Source organism: Gymnodraco acuticeps, unplaced genomic scaffold (genome assembly GCF_902827175.1).
Source record: "Gymnodraco acuticeps unplaced genomic scaffold, fGymAcu1.1, whole genome shotgun sequence".
Taxonomy (NCBI): domain Eukaryota; kingdom Metazoa; phylum Chordata; class Actinopteri; order Perciformes; family Bathydraconidae; genus Gymnodraco; species Gymnodraco acuticeps.
Genome location: NW_022990015.1, coordinates 1,610,269 through 1,634,265, shown reverse-complemented (window position 1 = coordinate 1,634,265; position 23,997 = coordinate 1,610,269). Strand labels below are relative to the sequence as shown.

The following is a 23,997-nucleotide window of genomic DNA, read 5'->3' as shown; positions in this document are numbered from 1 at the left end:
ATCAATCAGTGCAGCCACGTGACATAAATAACCAACACGATCAATCACACTTCTTATTTCGACCTGGGGGGATTCCCATAAGTGCCTATCCTCACCCCCTCCCCCCACCCCTCCAATACGCGTGGACAAAAACATTGTGCGTCTTTTTTTTTTTTTTATAGAATAAAGATTAAAACCTTCAAACGAGCCTTATCTGAGAGGAAGGAGAAGCTGTGGCGGCTCTCAGCGCAGCACAAGAAAGATCTCTCCACCCCCTCCTCATTTTCTCCCCTCCCCTCCCCTCGTCTGTCGGCCTCTGTCGAGTTCCGCTCATAACCTCGCCACCCACCCTCCCAGTTCCCCGCCTCTCCCTGCTTTCCGCTGCTGGCTGGGAGCGCGCGCGCACACCCACACACACACACGCACGCACACGCACACAGAGCAAAGGGAGACACACACACAGAGCAAAGGGAGACACACACACACACCTCTTTATAGCTCTCTCGCTCTGACACGCACCCACAAGCATGCACAGCCTTGCGCGCACACACACACACACACACACACACTGATGACACACACACAGGCAGGCAGCGTCAATAAAAAGCCCAGCGCTGTGAGAGGCCGCCGGCACTCAACTCCCCCCCCCCCCCCCCCCTCCCACACCCCCCCCCTCCTGCCACTGCGATTAGCGGAGGCTGGCTGGCTGGGGAGAGGCGCCCCTCTGTTATCTGGGGCGGTGGCAGCCTGTGTGTGTGTTGAGAGAGAAAAGAGAGCGAGCAAGCGAGAGAAGAGGGAGAGATTAATTTAACTCTTTCGGGGCCGGATCGCAGCGCTGGAAGCTCTGCTCGCTCCGCTCGGAAAGCAGCACAGCGAGGCTGATGAAAGGCAAGACGAGAAGAGGCACATTCAACACACGATCCTCGAGAAATACAGACGTAGCAGGGTTATAATTAGGCACCAAGGTCAAGCACTCGGTAATATTTCAGGGGATTCTGGGGGATACGTGATCAATTACGAACAATGTGTTAAGGCTAAATCTGATATTTTTCTAAGACAATATGTTAGGGATTTGCATTCTCTACAAGAGCTATAGTAAAGATGTATATAATAGAGTTGAAAAGATGAATCAATTAGTCGATCAACAGCAACTTAATTGCCAACGATTATAATGTTAACTTGATTTGCTTGAAAAATACTCAAATATAATTTTTCAAGCAAAAAATGCCAAACAATTGCTGTTGTAAGCTGTTCAATTGTGAAGATTTACTATATCATATCACAGTAAACAGAATTTATTTGGGTTTTGGCCTCTTGGATGACAGTTTGAATAGTCAGCTTGGTAAATTCATAAATATGAAGCGTAACTTTTTTTGTTTTAATAAATACATTGTTTTTGGTTGGTGACACAACATCTGGGGGATTTTGCTGCAAATCTTGGCTACGGTCCTGCAAATACGGCTGCACTTACTAAAAAGGCAATAATCTGCACAGGAGCCAATAATTAGTTAAAAGGGGAGCCTAGTTACATTTTTCTACAATAATGTATTTAAATGATCACATTTCCAGATTTTCAACTGATTTTATTTCTCATGCATTCAGGTTCATGTTGGTCTTTAGACAGCATCAACTTCAATTAGATAACTTCACCACAGGCCTTTAGAGATCTCTGAACCACAACAGTATCACAACTGTAATGTATACATGTTGAGCTTTGTTGTGTTCAGCTCTGCCTGAGAAAAAGAGATCACAGATTTAAGGTCAGTGTCAAACGGAGAGTGAGAAATCCTGAGCAGCAGCTTCTTTTCATAAGCTGTCTTTGATTTACGGCCATTGTGAAATAGAAGCTACCCGTTCATTTGGTATTTCCTTGCACACTGGTAAGAGGGATGGACTACGATTTTAAAGAAAACAACTGAGCTGTTAAAACATCTATACATTGGAGCTGTAATAAAACTGCAATGTCTCATTAGGAAAAAATGGTTTGAGTGCTGAATGCCAAAGACAGAAAAGAGAAGTTGGATAAAAACCTTGTTGGTTTAAGTCTTTCATGGGATTTGTTGACAATAGGTTAAGACTGTTGAGGCGGCAACACATGGGCTGCACCTTGAATCTTTGCAAAATAACTAAGATTTAGTTTTGAACATAAAATCCACTCCAAGATTTGCATCAAATGCCACTCCTTGATGTCTCCATATCAGCAAAAAAGGGGTAATTAGACACATTCTTGCAGGCCTGGTAAAGCTCCAGTTCAATACCAACAGCCTGGAGCAAAACTAGCTAATTAAAACATTCAATGCAAAGGGCTGCACAAGAACTTCCAGTCAATTATTTATAATTTTAAGACATCATTCATGCAGGCTGTAATCTCCCCATTAACCTCTCCAGCCTTATATTTACAGTGAGCGGCGGGAGAGCCGAGTTTAGGAGGGGGGGTTATACCCTGCACCACATCCCCGCCTGTAAATACTGCTAGGCTCTATAATAAACAGCAGCCGGGTAGAGGCTGCTGCAGAGGAGAGACAAACAGCAGCGGGCCTGCGAGGTGACAGAGCCCCGGCTTGTTTTTCAGCGTCTGGGCTGCTGCTGCTGTCGCCTCTCTCCCTCCCTCTCTTCCCCTCTCTGTGCGTCACAGCTAGGTCATGGCCGGACTCCAACAATGGCTCCGGTTTCTCGAGCCACATGCACGCGCGCAAACACACACACGCAGGCACCAGGAGCACACAAACACAGATCTGACAAATGATAGGGTGGCGAAGCGAGGCGAGCTAATAGTAGGCAGTGTGCGCCTGCCGACATGCCCGTGGGCCGCGGGTGTTAAATTGTATCCAATTACGGCGCATGCGACGATACGAGTGGTGGGGGGGATAATAATTCTTCTTGCGTGACAGGCAGATTCGTTTATTTCCAGGGCTCTTTATATGGAGGGGGTTCGGGGCTCGAGTGTGCGGGAGAGCTAGGTGCGTGGAGGAAAAAAAAAAGTCTCGTTTTCTTGAGGACATGACGCACATATTTCATTAATCAAAATCCAGTTAACCAGATTTGGAGACACGGCAGGGGCCAGCAGGATCGGACCAATAATTAATATCCATTATTTAGGCAGCCCAGGTCTAAAAGACGTCTGCACATTCAACACTTCATGGGAGGCAGGGTAGTGGCATGAGGGAATGAGGGATTACATCAATGTGAAAATGAAATAAACACGCCCAGTCTCAGCTTTGTTATGAAATGTCTCTCCTGCTCATTTATTTGATGGAGTGCACAGTCAAGTAAAACCAGCAACAGTGCCTAAAATGGGGTTTAGGCAGTGTGTGTGGACATGTGTGTGTGTATGTGTTTGTGTGTGTATAACACAGTGGTGGGGCTCTGTAAACTGCAATCTAAAGTTGCGCTCTAGTGTCATTGACGCCGAGCAGAAAAGTTCAAAAACCCAAGGGTAAAAAGGGGTCAAGAGTGGGTTCATTAGTTCAACCTGTCAGAGAGGCAGCTGACAGCCGGCAGCTCGCACAGACAGTGATGAAACCACCACGATGTGTGGAAATACCAAATGGGCTGCATGAGGTTGAATATAAAGCGACTCCATTATCCCGCCAATCACACCTCAGCACCTCTGACAAGGGCCAGGAGGTGATGAACCATCACAGGCTGTTGCTATGGCATGTGTGCGTGTCCTCGATTTGGACCTGTTTTGACAGGGACTTTCGAGAGAGCACGTGTGTCTGTATGTATGTGTGTGTGTTCGTGTTGACTGATTAACAATACATGTTTTGTAGTTGTCCATAAGGCTATGTATTTAAACTGTCATGTGAGAGCAGCAGGTTTGGACATATTCCAGTCCAAGGCACGTACAAAAATAGAGTGTACACTTAAATATATATGGTACAGTGATAAATACAGTATATCAAACACATGTAGAATTTCATTAAAATACAAAACAACCGTTCAAAGTAACACTTGTGCGAAACAACAATAAAGTCATATGCAAGGAGAAAAACATAACACCTTATTATGATTGCCTTTCAGTCGTTCCTTTTCCCCCCCTTTCACTTTTGCGGTGTGCCAAAACACTGCAGAGTGCAGGAGTGAAGAAGGCAGTGCAGAGAGGGGAAATTGTTTTAAAACCTTTGGGATGCAGCAGATGCCTTTGACATTAGGAGGATCTTTAGAGCCGATCCTGTCTTTGCTCCTCTCCCATAGTAGTATAGCAGGGAGCTGCAGCTCTGCTCGCTGTGTGTGTGTATGTGTGTGTGTGTGTGTGTGTGTGTGTGTTTTTGTGTGTGTGTGTTCTTTAGGATATTAAATAGTAAGGATGGGGATTAATAATGAACCTACAGCTCATCTCCGCCTCCTATCTGCCTTACTGTCCCCCAATCTTCCTTTCATTCCCTCTCTACCTCTTGTTCCTCTCTCTCTCAGTTTCTAATCCGCTGGCGTCTCTCTCTGGCTGTGACCCTCGTTCGTGCTCCATATCCTCCGGGCTCTTCCCCTCTATCCCTCTCTCCCCCTCTCTCTTATTCTCTCCGGCTCTCTCTCAGGGCCCTCGTCTTTCAGGGTCATGTCGGGGAGTAGAAGAGCACGTTGGTGTCATTGTCGTCGTCGTCATCGCTGAGGTCGACCAGGTCAGCCTGTGTGTAGCGCACCGCCCCGGGGTGGTACTCTCCAATCAGAGTCCTGTCATACAAGCCGGGACTGCAGAGCCAGCTACAAACAGACACACAAGCAGAGGTTGAAATGAACACACAATGATTGTACTGGTTTGCATTCACCCGAGCAGGCTACATTAGGTTTTTTTCCTCTTTGTTTTCATTTCATTTCATTTCAAACCTTTATTTATACAGATAAATCCCATTGAGATCATTGATCTCCTTTTCAAGGGAGACCTGCTCAAGTAGTTTCCACATGAAACATAAAAGCATAAATAGAACAACAAAAGGACATCATACAGCATCATTTACATAATTATCCACATATATTATTATTATTGTTCTGGTCATCCATTCACAATAAGATGCTTTTATGCACACTTAAAAGCATCTTATTGTGGTGTTTTCATTTATAAATGAAACACCACTGGCTGTTCACACATAGGGACTAAGAGGCACTAGAGGCTGTTGTAATTTCGAACAACATAACATGGTGCTGTCATTTAAGATGAAAAAATGTCAGTGCCAACCTGGAAAGTGAAATAAAGTTGAAGTTTACTCTAGTATACTAAGGGTGCCACAATGCCTTTTTCTTCAACACATTTTGTTATTTTATACTTATGGTATTCTAGACACAAAATACCAGATCTCAAATGAAATGGAGGAAAAGCGTATTGTCCCGGTCAATAGCACTCAATATGAATAACTTTCTAACTACGGGGACTTGAATAAGAAAGAACTTGAACCACTTTGTTGATTGACAAATGACAAAAATAACTGTCCAATAACAGCATGTAAAATGGTACGTCATTTACATGCTCGATGCTTGCAAGTTAAAATACACAAATAAAAAAAGGTTGCTTTTCTGCTGATGCTTTCTAATAAAAAAATCCCTGATCATCTTTACTTGGGTCAAGAGGAGCTAGAGATGATTCATCGGCAAGCTGAAACCAGGGTAGTACATTTACTAGCACGCAACTTCCAACACCAGGTTTCTGTGAGCGCATCCTCTCTTTCTCTCAAGCACACTGAACGCACTAAGCTTTCCCCTAAGGATGCTTCTCTTATATTTCGAGTCATCATTCTCAACTCAACTTCTGGTGAGTAGACAGATAAAGGAATAGTAGAGCAAAATCTTTGAGTGGAGCAGACATATTGACGTTACTAACTCCCTTTTTCAGGCACTGGCCCATTAAGTCATTAACACCATTTTTTTTTATCAAGCTCACATTGTAATGGCACTAATATAAATGTCCATTGTCTCAAATCTTTCTGGTGTCTGATTTGGGGGGGCTGTGTCATTTCTGCAACTTTCTGAAAACACTGTCAAGGCGTGATTGGCCCGGCTGTGAAAGGAGCCAGGGTTTGAACTTCAAGCGCTATTTTCAATTATTTACACAACTACTTTAAAGTGCAACACCATGACTGACTTTCAAGAGTGACTTTCTTGCAAGTGTGTTCTGTTAACCCCTATATGTTTTTGACAAAATTGCCATAAAACGTCTTTGGGCGTCCAGCTTTTAGCATAGCCTTGTTTGGGTTAAAAATATATAAAATCTATTTTTTATAGCATACCTTGTGAGAGGCAATAGAGAGTTTGCTTCTTTGAGTTTATGTGAGTGTATAAAGGGCGTTGGGGCCAGAAGGAGCATACTGACGCCTTAAGTGTGAAACAATGATTCAAGCCTTGGAGAGGATTGACTTTGTCTGGTCACTCATTTAAATTGTTAAACTAGTCAAGCATGCAATAAAAGACGTAATCAACCTTTAGTTATGTTGATTTTGTCGGAACACTTTGTAACGGCTGTCCTGCATGGTTAACAGATAACATTTATGACCTGCAATCAAATCACTATTTCATGCTCATTCAGTTGTGTGACAACAGAAACAGGGAATAATGAGACATTTAAATTCCACTGTTTTAAAACACAGTATAGGTGATTACATAGATCAAAAGATAATGGCTCCTATTTTGCAGAGTAACCAGGCTGAGTCGCCTACTCTTAATACATGGCTGGCATGACGCATGGTTTTAATGTTTAATGGCAGAAAGAGGCGTTTACACATAAACAGCATTTTCAAAATAAGCTTGCTTTGTGTGTACCTAGCTCTAAGATTGCAGTGAGACTTATGGGGATTTGGAGCAGCTTTTTCGTGCATACACACAGAAGAGGAAGAAATGAATGGTGAGCTCATTGCAGAGCCACAGGCAGTTCAAGCTGTGCGGCTAGAATGCAGATCAATATAATGGAAGGAAAGATTGAAGCGCGGGGAGAGAGAGAGGAAGAGTACACAGGTGGGAGGGAGATGCTGCACTAAAGTGAGCGGCAGAAATAATGTAAGGGAGATAAATACCAGATATGTTGTAACAGGCAACAGAAGAGATGGGAAGAGACACACACACAGAGAGATAAAGATAGCGATATGAAGAGATGGAGGAGGAGAGGAGACGAAGACTGAGAGGAAGAGATGAAAAGAAACAACGGCGGGCTAGATATAGCAAGGGATACGAGGCGGAGAGAAAGTTTACATGTGCAAGAGGAACAAGGTTACTGAGAGAAATCTGGTGACATAGGTGATTAGTAGACAAGTTTATGAAGACAGCAGTAACCTAGTTATTGTAACTTTAGTTTGAGCATTCACTCAGAGCGGGAAATGCTCTTTAGCGCAGGAATGGTTGGGAAATGTTTGCTTTTATTAAGAGTTTTACAATACGATTCTCAATTGAAAGCATTAGAAAAAAGGGTTACTATTCTTCAGATTCTTTCTCCAAACATTTCAGTCATAGTTGTAGCGCTTGCTCAGTAGGTAGATCAGTTGTCAAGTTTTGATCCCCCTGCAGTCAAAGTGTACTATGGCCTTTAACCTTTATTTGGGCAGGGTAGATAGACCTGTATATGGAGACCTATGCTATGACAGTGCTACGAGTGAATGTGTATCCCTCCTGATGAGCAGCTGGCACCTTGCATGGCAGCCTCTGTCTCCAGTGTATGTGTTTGTGTGACAGTGTTTTGACACTCGGAGCTCCCCATAGACAAACAATTGAAACCCCCACCCCCATTGCCTCCACCCTCACTCAGATCATAGACTGTATATACACTGTGAGCTTCAACTTTAGCCTGGTTTTTTGGCCTGTATTTGAATTGATCTAGAAAAACTTTCTATTGTTTTTGTTTGAAATGTATGTTCAGATTACTATCACTAGACTTATTTTAAGAGAATACATTTTTTTAAGGATTCTCAGGCCTGTTCAGAACTGGTATTAACAGTGAAGTCTTTGTACGTTTCTGCATGAATGTGTGATTTATATTACAGTAACAACTGACACACAATAAACCAGTAACAAAGACTATTTTCCATTCAAATATGTAGCCTATTTTGTATATGTAAAAGGTTAATGTTGTACACGTATCTTTGTATACAAAGCGGGGAAATGCGCTTACAAGCGGTCACTGAAGACGCGTGTGAGACACATTCTAATGGCAGGTGTCGTGTATTTGCATTGAACATCGGGTAATGACATCCTCGGAAAGTCACAATGATATCGAGAAGGCTCATATTTGTATTTAAAACATTCTTTATTGTTCTCATACTGCCTGTGCTGCAGCACCTCTTTTCACCCTCTGTCTGAAACCAGAGCCCAGTCTGCTCTGATTGGTTAGCTGACCGGCTCTGTTGTGATTGGTCAACCGCTTAGAGATGTCCCGCCCCTTAGCCTATCACGTATAATATGTTGGAGCCCTAGCCAATAGAAGCTTAAGTGATACATACTGATGTCATTATGTAAACAAAGTAAACAAAGGTGACAAATGAAGGTGTTTCAGGCAGTGGGGGGGGGGGAGTGTTTGGGAGAGAAACTCAACTTTGAGATTTTAGCCATTGCAGACAATTTACACAAACACCTATATAACACACTACAGAAAATGGAAACTCTCAACAATGATGATAGGGCCTCTTTAACAAGACCATCTCTAAATACTAGCTTCCTTTGCACCTGTCCCTTTTAATTTTTCAATTACACAAACATGAAGTTTATAGTGAGATTGTCGTTTGTAAGCTCACTACAGTTAGACTGAGTGATGGTATACATCGCATCACTTCACACCTTCATACTGCAGAACTAGTTATTTAGCTATTAAATCCAAAATGCTTCTAAGTTCTTGCCAGCATTCAAGATGGCCTTAGGACACAGTTTTGCATTTGAAATACGATTATGAAACGCTGAGAAGCACATAGGGTTATTAACAAAGTTGGAAACCACAATCAAAGTTTGGGAAGAACCTGAAAGGGACAACGGAAAGGAAGGTATATTTAGTGTCCTACACTGTCGCCACATCAGGAGATGATCCCTTAACTGTGAGTATGAAGAGGAGGGACCCGTTCGTTGTACACGAGGCATGCGAGTAGTGAATAAAGACCTGAGCCAATCCCTTTAAAACGCATGTAAATGCACCGCAGGCAAACAGCACGAGAGACAGGGTGAGGAGGAGTGGGGGGTGAGTCTGGTACGAAAGCGCAGATTTGTAGCGTTGAGTGAGGAATGCTTTGACGCTGTAACAAGCCCCCCCCAGCAGCCCCCCACCACCACCTCCCCTTCTCTCCTCGCCAATCTCGACCTGATGTGTGGGGGCTGCTGGGAGTCGCATGCCAAGATGAATAACAACCGGCTGTTAGTCACGACAGAGCACGAACACACACCGTCTCTCTCTCCCTCTCTCTCCCTCTCTCTCCCTCCCTCCTCTCCTCTCTCCTCTCTCTCTCTCTCTCTCTCTCTCTCTCTCTCTCTGACACACACAAACAGCATTTTCTCTGTGATTTACGAACACATTGAGATTCCATTTCACTCCTCTGTCTCTGTGTGTCTCTCCCGACTCACCACAGTGCAACATTGACATTTGGGTTGAAGGTCATACCACACATTCCAGTCTTCCACATTGTGCTCATGACCCGTTATCAACGTGGTTGGTGACACTGAGTAGATTGCAGTGTGTGTGTGTGTGTGTGTGTGTGTGTGAACTGAGACTACAGAGTGTTTTTTTTCCTTTCTGGTTCGATACCAGCTTTGGCTCATATCCGCAGATACTGCCAATGTTTGTAGATTGAGACAAATCTGTGGGGAATGCTATTGATTGTGGTGTTTATTGAAATGCAACGGTTAGGATTTGCAGTTCAATTGTCGAAAAAAAACAAAAAACATTTATTCTTCATAAGATTCCCCTAAAAGCTCCATTTGTAAAATATATAATGAAAGAAAGTCTTAGTTATTTGTTATTTCACTATTTAAATAAGGGGATTTTGTTATCAGACCCAGCATTATTTATCGTGTAGATGATTCATAAACACTTGTGACAGATGGTACCGTTCAATTTGGAAAGTTAAATAGCCTAATTACAAACTCTGGAGCGAGGAACTGATAACACCTGTTTTGCAGGATTACACACAGATCACTTTAAGAATTATTCAAACTTTATTTTTATATAATGTTTATGAAATTAAGATGCATTTGAAATATTTTAAAGGCTACAATTAACAGTGATTTTATTCATTAATAACCTCATTTGCAATCGCAATTAATATCTCAATCTCTAAACTGTAAACAGTGCTTGACCAACAGCACAAAACCCCAAAACATTTAGTTTCCGATCACATAAAACTAGCTTCAGAACCTAAGGGTCGCCGGTTCAAGTCCCCAAAGAACCAAATACAGCGTGTGGACTGGTGCCTGGAGAGGGGCCAGATCTCCACACTGATCCCCTGGAGCTGAATATATAATAGCTGCCCACTGCTCCTAATACTAAGATGTGTGAAATGCAGAGACTTAATTCCCCTGTGTTTGCTATGTCCCATTAACAAGTTGATTACATTCTAGGCTTGTCAATAAGCACTTGAATTGCTGCTGACAATGGATAGCAAACGTAAGCAGGGTATCACACTAAAGTAGGCTGGAAATAAGGTAAACATCAACATATTAGAATTGTCATTGTGAGCATATTGACATTCTGACATTGATCTTTAAAGAGGCCATATTATGCTTTTTGGGGTTTTCCCTTTCCTGTAGAGTGTTATAGGTTTTTGTACGTCTCCAGACTGGGCTCTTGTTTCCGACAGAGGGTGGAAAGAGGCAGCATGAGAAAAATAAAGACCTTTTTTTTTTTTTTTTAACATTAAAGCATGTAAACATAATAAATGTGCTATATAAAAAAATAAAAAATAAAGATAAACATGTCCCAGTAGAGGAACAAAATACCGATATGAACCTGAAAATGAGCATAAATACAGCATCACAGAGCCACCTGGCTAAAGAATCTTCTGTTCAGCTTGGCAGCTTTTAAGGGAAAATGACTTGGGGATGTATTCAGACATGATCAATTTGTTAAATTCCTAACAAATGTATGGAGTGATGTGCATGTCCTAACAGGGCTATAGATGTATGTGTGTGCAGCTGCTGTACCTGCATGCCAGTAGGGCTCAGTAGGCTCCACCAATCCCTGTCCAGGCCGAAGACAAAGGCATTGGCCAAGCCGTGGAGTGGTGCCGACAGGACGTGCAACAGGGTGAGCAAGAAGGATGGATCCTTTGGGTAGAAGGCATTATGGAGTCTGTAGGAGGAGAGAGCGGAAGAGAGGGAGTATTGAGTTCATCCATTTCAAAGTTGTAAATAAAGAGACAACCTGCGAGAGAGCTTCAGCGGTGAGGTTGAAGTAATCGAAAGAGAAGTCAGAAGGAGTAGAGAGGCAGCAACAGGAGAACGAAGGGTAAAGACAGAGAGCGAGAGGTTGATAGACAGCCACAGAAAAGGGGAGAGAGGACAATTGAGTGACAGACTGAGGGACAGGGTGAGAGGAAGAGGTAATGAGAGCAGGCGGCAGAGGCAGAGAAAGAGAGGGGGAGAGAAAGAAAAAAGGGTAGGGCGAAAGAGCGAGTGAGCTTTATATCAGCGTTTAAGAGCCCATTAGGCAGCGTGAGACGGCTGGGCTGACACATTCTTGGCTGCCGCCTCGACAGCACGCAGCACTTTACAAGGACAGGGAGAAGAGTAGCGCTCAACTCCCTTCCTCTGCTTTTCTTCTTTTTATCTCATCTCAGTTTCCTGCTTCTCCTGACCACAAATTCACCATCCCATTTTCTCCTTCTTTTTTTTCATTCCACACACGTTTTCTACAAACGGCCCTTCCCCCCCCCTTCTACGCTATCTCTCCCATTTCTTTGCATTCGGTTTCATCTGTCTGGATATCTCATTTTCATCTTGACTCATGAGGGCGATCCTCGAATCTTTTCTTTTCAATTCCCCTCGCTGTGCCTATCTCCCCGGGAGCCTGGGGCATCACTGGAAGGAGAACCTGATATTGTGTGGTGTGGCTGCAAAACTAATGGCTGCCTCCGAGAACGATGCTGCTTAGCCATTAACCCTGGATTAACCCTGTATTAGCACTGCTCGTTGGGTTAGCCCACCGCTAATGTCTTTTATTGATCTATTAGCGAGAGAATCAAACCGCACACAGCTCATAGCGTTTTCCCCCTGTGGTCCTGGGTGGGGTGTGTAGACTGAACTAAGTGGCCGTGGTGGTTGACCTCGGGGTCCTGAAAGTCTTCCCTGAGCACCTTGTGCCCCGAAGGGAAGGGAGATACAAAACCAACCATTTGAGGAAGAGAACCACTGTTGTGGTTACAAGGAGTTACGTGAGACCCCACAGTCACTCATCTCCTTGTGACTGACAGTGAGAGGAGGAAACACATCTTCAGTCTAAAATGAGAATGGTTTTGTTTTACTCTTCTTAACACCAAAACTGTTATATTTCAAACTATTCTTCCAATTAAAAACGTTACAACAGTGTTGCCAATAGTGTGACAGCATTGAAACAAACACATTGATATGACAGTCTATTCCATCAACCAAACACAATATTTCTAACAATAATGTCAGCAAAAAAACAACATTAGTCTCTAACAGTATGCAATAATAATGTAAGATTTTTTCTGTTCGATGTTTGCTAAATTGTCCATATTTTTTTCAAAGCATAAATCAAGCATTTAAAATATGCACAATAGATTCACTCAATACGTACACTACGGCATTCAAGGTGCAGACGCTAGGAATAATAGAGTATTACTTTGATGATCGTTTCAAAGCAGTTTCCATGACTATGTTAAGAAAACCGCTAACACCAACCCCCAAGGAAGATTGCTGGTCCTGAGGCCATTTTTTGGCCAAATTGGGAAATAACAACTTCAGTTTCAGTCGTGTGATACACAAAAGTACATTTTCCAATTGAATCACAATGGGAAAGAGACATCTGTAAATCAGCAAAAAAAGTGAATGCGATATTTTCCCTTCTCCAATCATGTGAATAAGCCGAGACGAGAAGCTAGGAGGCGGGTTTAGGTGAAACACTAGGGCAAGTACTTCATAGGCTAATAGATGCAGAGGATCAAAGGATGATACAGGTAATTATATAATTGAGCCATTCATCTTCATTCAACTCCTGAGCAACTTTCATATGGAATGAAAAGCAGCCGGCCTCCTACTCTGCGTCCAGTTCTATTTATACATCCATGGCCTACACTGAGCATTGGTGCCAAAAGTGAGTCGAGTCGAACCATGCAGTAGAAATAAGGCATAAGGAAGCACATCATTAGGATCCATTTGACACCCAGTGAGAACTGCAGGTGAACAGCGCAGAAGATGATTATGGAGATTCTTCCTCAAATCTGGTTATAATCCTCTTTTGCAGCACAAGGTTTCAAGGTTTATTGGCCACTAATCTTTCTCCATTTACCCTCCAACTAGCTCTTGAAAAGTTGTGACAGGGGAAGAAAGTTGGGTTGGCCGAAAGTTGCAGGCCAATCTATAATGAGAACCTACCTGCTTTAAGTCATTTGGGGTAATGGTGTCAACTAAATGCGGTTTAAAATAAAACCAACAGTGCAGCTTGTGGAGACCAAAGTGGCGTGTCCTGGCACTTGTCGGAGTAAGGACCATTTCGGAGCGACGCTGCCTATTTTCTGGGTTAGCCTACTGCTGTATCTCCGAGGACCAGACCAGCTGCTGCTCACATTCATTTCACTTCCCATTAAAGGTGAAATAAATCAGGAGTCCCCACACAACCTCCTTAGAGACACAGGAAACACACACACACACACACACACACACACACACACACACCACACACACACACACACACACACACACACACACACACACACACACACACACACACCACACACACACACACACACACACCACACACACACACACACACACACACACCACACACACACACACACACACCACACACACACACACACACACACACACACACACACACACACACACACACACACACACACACACACACACACACACAAACGGAGGAAGTCGGACATGCAAAACCACACACATGCACATCATGGTCTGTGCGTAGGTGGGTACACACAGTATAACGTAGGTCATGTGCATTGAGGATGTCAGGTGGAGAGGAAATGCTGTGGACGAGCGTTTGTGTGTGCGTCTGCCATTGTGTGTGTGTCTGTGCGTGTGTGTGTGTTTCTCTGACAGCGCAGCGGTGAGAGTGAGTGGGTCTGTGTGAAGGGGGGCTATTTCTGGCGTCTCATTTTTTTTCCCTGCTGCCGCAAAGAAATGCGATCGGCGTCCGGGAAACGAGAGCTGGCAGCAAGCAATCATCTGCCTGCCACACACACACATACACACACACACACACACACAGCACCTCGCAGCGCCGAGCAACACGCGCCATGGCAACGGAACAGCCGCAATTAGAGGCGAAGAGCCTTTCCCCTCCATCGAGGGAGAGACGGAGAGCGAAATGAAAGGAGGAAAGAAAGAGCAGGCGAGAGAGAGAGAGACAGGAAGAGGGGAGGGGAGGGAGGGAGGGGGGGAGACAAGTGTCAAAGAAACGGCACCGCACAGGAAGGAGAGAGGGAGAGGAAAGGAGAACACGATAAAGAGGTGAGAATGTGCAAGAGGGAGGCTGCGAAGGGAAACGAGGGCCGAGAGCAATGGAGGAGGAGGAGGAGGAGGAGGAGGGAGGAGGAGGAGGAGGAGGAGGAGGAAGGGAGTGAGGCTGAAAGGAAAACACTAAAAAGCAGAGGAGGTAAAGAGCTAGGTAGAGGAGGAGGAGTAGGGGGAAGAGATATCCAAAAAGACAGATTGCAAGACATGAGCGAGAAAAACAAAAGAGATTACGTGCAAGAGAAACCACGATAAGACGAGGGGGAGAAAAAAAGGCGAGGAGGTTAGATAGAGAGAGAAGGGAGCGACGGGTGGAGGCGTGTGGAGAAGGAGGAGGAGGGGGGGTGGGCTGCTTCTCCTGTGTGAGCCGGGCTAATGAAAGATGAATGAGGGAGGCAGTGGTGGGAAGGAGAGTGTGGCTGCGGGCGATGCCTGGCTGAGCTGCTGGGTGTGTGTGTGTGTGTGTGTGTGTGTGTGTGTGTGTGTGTGTGTGTGTGTGTGTGGCGCAGTCGAGTGAGTCTCACAATTGGCTGACTGGTGTTGGACAACAGGGATGATATTGTGTGTACTGTATGACTCGGGAGCAAACGGTCAACAACAATAAACACACTCGCACGCTCACACCCACACACACAGCAGCAGGCGCTTTCAGTGGAAGCCTGTTGCCACCTGTACGCATGAAGTCAATCATTAGTAACCGCACAGCGTCTCCGAGCCTTGCTCACTTATTCAGACCGTCCATCTATCATGCTGTCAGTCACTTTGAACCCGTCTCTCTCCCTCACCCTCCAGATTCACTGCAAAATCCCTCATCCGCTGCCTCTCCCTATCTCTTCCAATATCCCACCCTGCCAGTCTATACCACTTTCCAGGCATCAATTTCTCTCCTCCCGCCATCAGAGTTCACCTTTTTTGTCTGCCTCTAATTGTTGTGGCGAACATCCTCGGGGCTGTGGGAAAGGCGTATTGTAACAGCTTGGATGAGAACTCCCTCCAGAGAGTGGAGGGCGGCCAGACAGAGAAGTCATCCTGACCCCGACTACACTTCTTCTTCTTCTTCTTCTTCTTCTTCTTCTTCTTCTTCTTCTTCTTCTTCTTCTCTTCGACGGACTGACTGCTTTTTTTCTTTCTTCCTCCAGACGAATCACATGCTTCGCAGTGCCAAAACAAGTCCCTAGTGCAGCTGCTGACAGCAGATCTGAACTTTTATCTGACTAAAAGGGATAATTCTGCCAAAACGAGCTTAATTCTTCGACACAGGGCAAAGTCAGAATGTGATTTTCATGAAACACTCCGTTACAGTTTGACTACATCCAGATATGACAATAAAGGCATGAATACATAATCAAACTGAACATGTGATTTCAACCTTAATTTCTGAGGATAATACCATTTTGGTGCACTATTTAGGGATTTATAGATGATACTTTAATTTCTACATAACCTATGACCAGCTGTGATGATACTTACTGGAGAGTGTACTACCTGCAGAGTGCTTTAAACTCAAGAGACCATTTTAATGCACTATTTAATTAAATGTAGTTCCAATTAGAGAAATAAAATAGTAACACCAGATGACAGAATAACCCAGAAACAAACACAAGGATAACAATTAACAAGAAATTGCCACAGTTCCAAGACGTCTAATTAAGCTGCATGATGCTTTGCGCCATGATAGCTTCTATCGAATTTGCAGTAAGAATCTAAATCCCTAAAAGAATGATCGGATTAATGCAGTTTTAACAAACATTTTAAGATATAAATAACTACATTTTCTACTCAATGATGGACATTTAATTAGGAGAAAACCTGCGGTGTGGATACACAGGTTCCAAAGGTTGTGTGGGTTTACAACTTGTTACTTGAGAATGTGTGTCGGCCTTGAGGACAGGCCTTTTATTGTCCAGTGGCAACATGTGATCAGCCACTCAAATGTGCATAAAGCTTTGATGCTTGGGAACTCTGCAGCTCTATAGATATGGACAGCATAGGGTCAACACAGGGATTTCCATGACGGTCACAGGCATGACTCCCATTATACACCAACCCACAGATGCACACATACTGTGCGAAAACAAATATTTCCGGAATCGGTCAGAAACAAGCAAACCGACCACATACAAAAACACACAAAAACATGTGAGCCTGCACACCTGCACGGTTGCGCACACATACACTGACAGACAAAGAAACACACAAACCTTGGGGACAGAAGCGGCTAACGTTCAGAAAAAAACCCCAAACAAAGAGACATCCTGTTTCCTGGAACACAACACCACTCAACCCTCAGTGCTCCGAGCAGCCAGCAGAACACGCACGCAAATACATACACATGCAAAAAATCAGTTTGTTGTCCATCACTGCGTATGTTTTTCCTTGATCCTGATTAATGTACCGGCGTGTGTCTGTGTGTCCAGCGATGCCACTGGCTGTTATTTTGAGTGTGGGTGCACGTGATTTTATGCTTGCGAGCGGCTGTGGCCAGAAGTGTGTGTGTGTGTGTGTGTGTGTGTGTGTGACACAGAGAGAGAGGGAGGGAGGGAGGGAGAGCAGATGATAGAGTAGGCTTTAGCGATTCCCTGGAGTGTGAGGCAGCGTTTACGGCACTCTCAGAGCAGCCAGAGTGATGAATATTTAAAGACGTGCCTGAAAGAGCAGAGGGAGGGGGAGCAGGGTGTGTGTGTGTCCGTGTTTATGTATGTGCATGCGTTAGTGTTTGCATGCGCTTGTGAATGTGTGCACATGCCTAAGTGTGTGTGAGGGACGTTATCTCGTATCTCCTATAGCATTTGTGTGTGCTACCATATATGATGTGTGTGCCTGTCTGTAGTTGGTATGCCTATATAAGCTATGTGTAGGAGTAGAGTCATTCATATAGAGCCTTTCTCTTTATATGTGTTATAATGTGTATGTTTGTCTACGAGTATTTCGTGTCTGCATATTGATTTACACTCATGCAAATGTATATTTTTCTGTCTATAAAAAAAGTCTACTCGGATATTAAATCTACAGTGTCTATGTGTGTGTGTGTCCAGACTATACGCAAGTGCCTGCCCTGTGTTTGTGTATGTGTATGTGTTTGCACTTCACACAGCCCTGTAGGCCAGCTCTCTGTCTCGCTAAATGGGGATGAATAGCAGAGCGTCGCCGCTGCTCAACAGGAGACGAATGGCTACGGGGCTTTCTGTCTCCAGTTACACACCGATCACTGCCTGTCACACACACACACACACACACACACACACACACACACACACACACACACACACACACACACACACACACACACACACACACACACACACACACACACACACACACACACACACACACACACACACACACACACACACACACACACACACACACACACACACACACACACACACACACACACACACACACACACACACACACACACACACACACACACACACACACACACACACACACACACACACACACACACACACACACACACACACACACACACACACACACACACACACACACACAGGAATGGTCATCTATCCACCTAAATGTTATCTGGGCTACACACCCACATGTAGCTGAGCTATCATGTGGGCAATCATGGTGTTCAAAGAGCAAGACATCTGACACCACAAACGTCTTCTGACTTTGAGGATTTTTGTGTTGTATGTCAATAGCAGTAAAAAGAATGTCAAATATAATTTGACCATCCAAACTGATCATTAGAACTGTCATCCTATGTGCTTTCTTAATGGGATCTATTGTAGTGTATGAAATTATATTTAAATGTAGCAAAGTCAAGCAAGTCATGAAAACCCAGAGAATCACTCTCGTATCAAATACTTGCAAGCTATATCAAACTGAAAATGTATTTTCACAAACACGCATCCCCACGCGATGAATGCAATATATTCCGAGAGGCGAGGAATGGAAGGAAGGGAGTGTAGAAAGAAAAGAGAAAGCAGGAGTGAGAGAAAGAGAAAGAGTGCATCCTGGGATGCAGAATGCCAAATACAGTGAGATAAGAGTTAATGTATCCCCCTCAGCCCCCTCGTTTGGCTCTCTCTTTCTTCCTTCCTCCCTCCCTCCATCCCTTCCCTCCCTCCCTCCCTCCTCCTCCCCGTTTGCTTTGAGGGATGAATAATAACTGCTGCTCTGAGATTTCCTCCCTCGTTTTTCAAAGCGCAGAACGGAGATGGGGAAGGTCTGCCTGGCCCGGGCTGCGCGTGCGGGCTGGAACATACACACACACACACACACACACACACACACACACACACACACACACACACACACACACACACACACACACACACACACACACACACACACACACACACACACACACACACACACACACACACACACACACACACACACACACACACACACACACACACACACACACACACACACACACACACACACACACACACACACACACACACACACACACACACACACACACACACACACACACACACACACACACACACACACACACACACACACACACACACACACACACACACACACACACACACACACACACACCGTCTTGTTCTCGCTGCTCGCCTGGAGCAGGGAAATCAGATCTCCTCCAGAGAAAGACGGGACGGGGGGGGGGGGGGGGGGGGGTCTAAGGCGCTGTAGGGAGCCCATACAAAAAAAAAATCCCCTGCAAGCATGTATAGGGCTATACACATCACAAAACCCACACGCAGCATCGAGGGAAACCAAGAATAACTAGGAGGATGCGAGCTGCCTCCTGGAGCGACAGGGTGAACTCAAGGTTAGAGACAAATCACCGGTTCAAGCCCCGCCGCCAGGGCCAATCCGTCCGCGCTGAAGCACCCCTCTGCCGGGCACGTAACGCTGATTGCTTAAAGGCATCTATAGTTCTCCCGCCATGTGCCGTGCTTTGGAGCTTAGGGCTCGGAGAGAAAGCCTTGAAGATGAGAGGAAAAGCAGACACTAAATGGGGATGCCAGTTTATTTGCGCTTGGTGTCAAAAGGGGAACGTGGGCTGGCGAGGGGGGTTTAAGCACAGAGCGCAGAGTTCTCGTAAAAAAAGACAAGCAGGCTGTCCAGGAGGAGCACTTGCACGTCAAGCTGCGACGCGCCGCGGAAATCAGCAGCTAGGTTTCAGAGGAGAGGGCTTATTTATGCAAACAGGCATACAAGCACGCACAGTAGGAATCTAGACAAGCCTTGTAAACAAACACACACCCACACCATAAAGCACACAGGGGAGGCGATGTGAGAAGCAGACTGTGAAAACTCTAGTCGTGCCCGGGCAGCGCGCGCACACACACACACACACACACACACACACACACACACACACACACACACACACACACACACACACACACACACACACACACACACACACACACACACACACACACACACACACACACACACACACACACACACACACACACACACACACACACACACACACACACACACACACACACACACACACACACACACACACACACACACACACACACACACACACACACACACACACACACACACACACACACACGAGCTGCGAGAGAGAGATTGAAGTGACGAATAGGGACGGAAAAGAAGGACAAAGAGAGAGGAGGAGAAGGAGGAGGGATAAGTGCGAAGGTGCGAGTGTCTGGTGCTACTTTTGTGTTGCCAAACGAGGACACGTCAATGAGTGAGATAGAGAGAGTGTGTATGGTAAAAGGGTCTATAATGACTCGAACCATGCATGTGTGTGTGCGAGCGCGGGCGAGGAAAAAAGTAGGAACGCTTTCCCATTTCAATTCGCAACAGCTGGTGTCGAATTAACACATTTACCAGTGTGCATTTGGAACAGATTAAAATTGTGTGTGGCGTGTGACTGTCTCTACACGTGTGTGTGTGTGTGTGTGTGTGTGTGTGTAAGCAGATGAGGGCCAAAACAAGAGTGTGTTTGTGTGTGGGAGTGTCTGTGTATTAACGCAATGGATCAGGGCAGGAGGGACAGAGAAGGGGAGAGAAAGAAAGAGAGAGCAGCAGGGAGGGATGTAGAGAAGGGGAGAGAAAGAGCCAGAGAGAGCTCTACCCAACGGCTTTAGCTGCTGCCCTGGGCCGTCTCTCTAAGCCCTGTTTAGGAGGCTTTGGAGCTCAGATAGAAATAATCCCCCACTCAGACACACACACACACACACACGATAGGCATGCACACACATAATAAAAATTAAAATGCACACACGCGTACATACACAAACACGCGGGAATGCTCACAAACAGACACGCAAGTCGAGGCGAAAAAACAAGTGCGCACATAGGCCTACGAGGCAACAAGCAGCGACAGCACATTCGCCTTGACACGAAACCAACCACCCGCCTACACACAGTCACACACACACACGAGCAGAAACACACACACACCGAGGCTGCTGCTTCCGCACGGCAGAGCACAGCGACATCAGCACGGCACCGTGACAAACACTTTACACACTCCAGCACTCAGCAGAGGGGAGGGATAGAGGGAGAGATTGGAGAAAGAGGGGAGGAGGACGAGGCGGAGGAGGATATGAGCCAGGGAGGGAGGTGAGTGAGCAGGGGAAGAGGGAGGGGAGGCTAACAAATTAATAGGAGCCGGAGATATACACAGCCAGCGCTGCAAACGGGGGAGGTGGAGAGGGAGGAGGAGGAGGTGGAGGACGACGAGAGAGAGCAATTCATTCCCGTTTTCTCCTCGTTCGCTCTCTGGAGGAAGGCTGCGCGAGCGAGCGTATTTGCTCAAGGGGAGGGGAGAGGAGGGGAGGGGAGAGGGGGGGAGGAAGAGAGGGGGCTTTGTTTGGCAGAAGAGAGGAAAAGTGGAGTAGGAGATTCTCATGTTTTTAAATTATTATTATTTGGTTTATTATTATAGAATTAAATGAATTGACTATGTGCATTATCCTGCACAAAAATCAAGAACTCACCTTAACTTTTTCTATTGTTCTGTGTATTGCTTTGTTTTTTTTAAATTTAATACATTTTCTAAAATGTTTACTGTTTTCCTTTTAAAAGAAAACATTTTATTCTTGGTTCACAATGTTTATGAACTTACCGGTACATTCCAAATGTATGATTATCTTGATTTGACAAAGCTTTGGCAATACTGCATGTCATTATAGTCATGCTAATAAAGCTATTTGAATTGAATATAAACACAGAAGGAAAAGGTGTCGAAAAAAAGAGGGGAAATAATGAAGACGTCTTGCACGCGAGGAAGAGGAAGAGAAAGTGACAGGGAGGGAAGGGGGGAGAGGAAAGGGGGGTAGTTGTTTTGGGGTTTGCACAGGATGCAGTTTGTCATCTTCATCAGTCGACAGTTGGGGGGAGAGAGGGAGGAGGGATGGAGAGGTGGAGGAGGAGGAGAGGGGTGAGGTGAGGGGGGGATGGGCGGTGTTTAAGCGGAGCCTTTGAGAGACGTTGACCCTGTAATTGACCTGTGTCTCCGCCTACATCGCCGGGGCGACAAGCAGAGCCGCTGCAGCTAATCACTTAGTAACCCTGACCTGTCAATCACACCGGTCTCCGCGTGGAGGAAGGGAGGGAGCGGCAGCAAATGAAAGAAAGAGGGGGAGAGAAAGAGAGAGGGGGGGGAGGAAGGGAGTGAAAGAGTAATAACAGCACCGAGGTTATCATTTACTGGACTGCTCGCTTCCCTCAGCCGATGAAGCCCTGGTTTTAAAAAAAGCCAATAAAATGCTCTGTGCCTCGAACACACACAATCTCCTCGTGCTGCTATAGAGAGAGAGGCTTTCTGAGGGTTCAGATAAGAGGGAGCACGAGAGGGGAGGCAGGTGAGGTAGGGAGGGGTGATGGGTTGAGAAGAGATAAGATAGCTGCATAGTGAAGCCAACATGCCAATAAAACAACGGAGTGCCGAGTTTATGTGCTGTATAGGTGTTGTGTGTGTGTTACCTGTTGATGAGGGGGAAGATGGACACCACCAGGTAAACGGAGGGATACCACTTCAACGGTTTGATCTCCTCGGCCAAGGAAACCTGGAGGAGAGAAAAGTGACTGCTGAGAAACGTAATACTCACATTAACACCCTTGTCTCTCAAAGCACACACACACACACACACACACACACACACACACACACACACCCACACCACACCCACACACCACACACACACACCACACACCACACACACCACACCACACACACACACACACACACACACACACACACACACACACACACACACACACACACACACACACACACACACACACACACACACACACACACACACACACACACACACACACACACACACACACACACACACACACACACACACTTCGGGACTTAACTGGAAGATCGGTGCACTGAGGAAAACAACAAAGGCCAATTAAACCCTAATAAAATATTAACCTGCTGATAATACGCAATATCCACACAGCTATGAGGAGAAACGGGGATTCCAATTAAACTGGAAGCCAATACTAATGCCGTAATGTGAAGGGGGGGATGGATTCAATATCTGGTGGACGGGCGGGCAGGAAGACGGAGAGATGCGGCAGCAGCAGCAGCAGCAGCTCTAAGCCGAGGAGGGGGAGTGCTTTTACAAGCCGTTATCTAATTCCCCGGGGAGGAGGACTCTTGCGCCCGGAAGAGGCTGAGAAGCGCGGCCCCTGGATCGATTTTCCGTGCTGTTTTTCCACCCCTCCTCCTCCTCCTCTTCCTCCTCCTCCCCTAGGCTAGAGCGCAGTAGCAGCGCAAAGCCTCCCTCCCTCTCTCGCTCTAACACACACACATAAAGTGGAGGCCAGGAGGCAGGCCCACGAGCTCTGGTCTCTACCCCCACATGCTGGAAATTAATTACTCACCAGAAAGACCCCGAGGCGTGCAAGCTCTAACGCAGGCATTTTAAACAATTAAAATGAAAATCACGAGAGCCCCCCGGAGGTATTTCTTCTTTTGTGTGTGTGTATGTGTGCACGCACGTTGAATATGTTGACAATAAGAGCCACATTTTCACCGTGTAACGTACACTGGCTGTATGTGATCAGCTGAACAGAACTCGGTCGTGTTTCCACATCACAGCCGGTTACAGCATAAACCCAAAGGCAAGCATTAGGCTTAGCCCTATTAATGTCTATCATGATGGGGAGCTCTGACATCACCGGACATGTCAAGCTCTGCCTATTGTCATCTCAAGTGGGTGTGTTTGCCTGGTGTGTGTGTGTGTGTGTGTGTGGGATGACTGTGTCATTGGAAGAGAGGAAAAGGGCAAGCCGCAAGCCTGAAGGATGCTAAGTGGAAAAGAAGATTTGTGGGTGTGTGAGCCACTGCAGAAATTGTGTTTTAGAGCCTGCATGGAACCAGTATCTCAGATGAAAATTCGTTGAGGTGTAGAGGCAGGCATTTGAGGAATTTCA

General features: G+C 45.6%; 1 protein-coding gene across 1 annotated transcript in view; it reads right to left on the bottom strand.

Annotated features, from left to right (window-relative positions):
- Positions 1-3,196: 3,196 nt before the first annotated feature.
- Positions 3,197-23,997, bottom strand: part of si:dkey-100n23.5 (cyclic AMP receptor-like protein A) — a 46,630-nt gene continuing 25,829 nt past the window's right edge. Inside the window, 5 exon segments of the mRNA XM_034213582.1 lie at positions 3,197-4,544; positions 4,547-4,655; positions 4,657-4,680; positions 11,074-11,221; positions 22,528-22,610. Of these exon segments, the coding sequence (XP_034069473.1) occupies positions 4,468-4,544; positions 4,547-4,655; positions 4,657-4,680; positions 11,074-11,221; positions 22,528-22,610 (441 nt within the window). The 3' untranslated portion in view covers positions 3,197-4,467.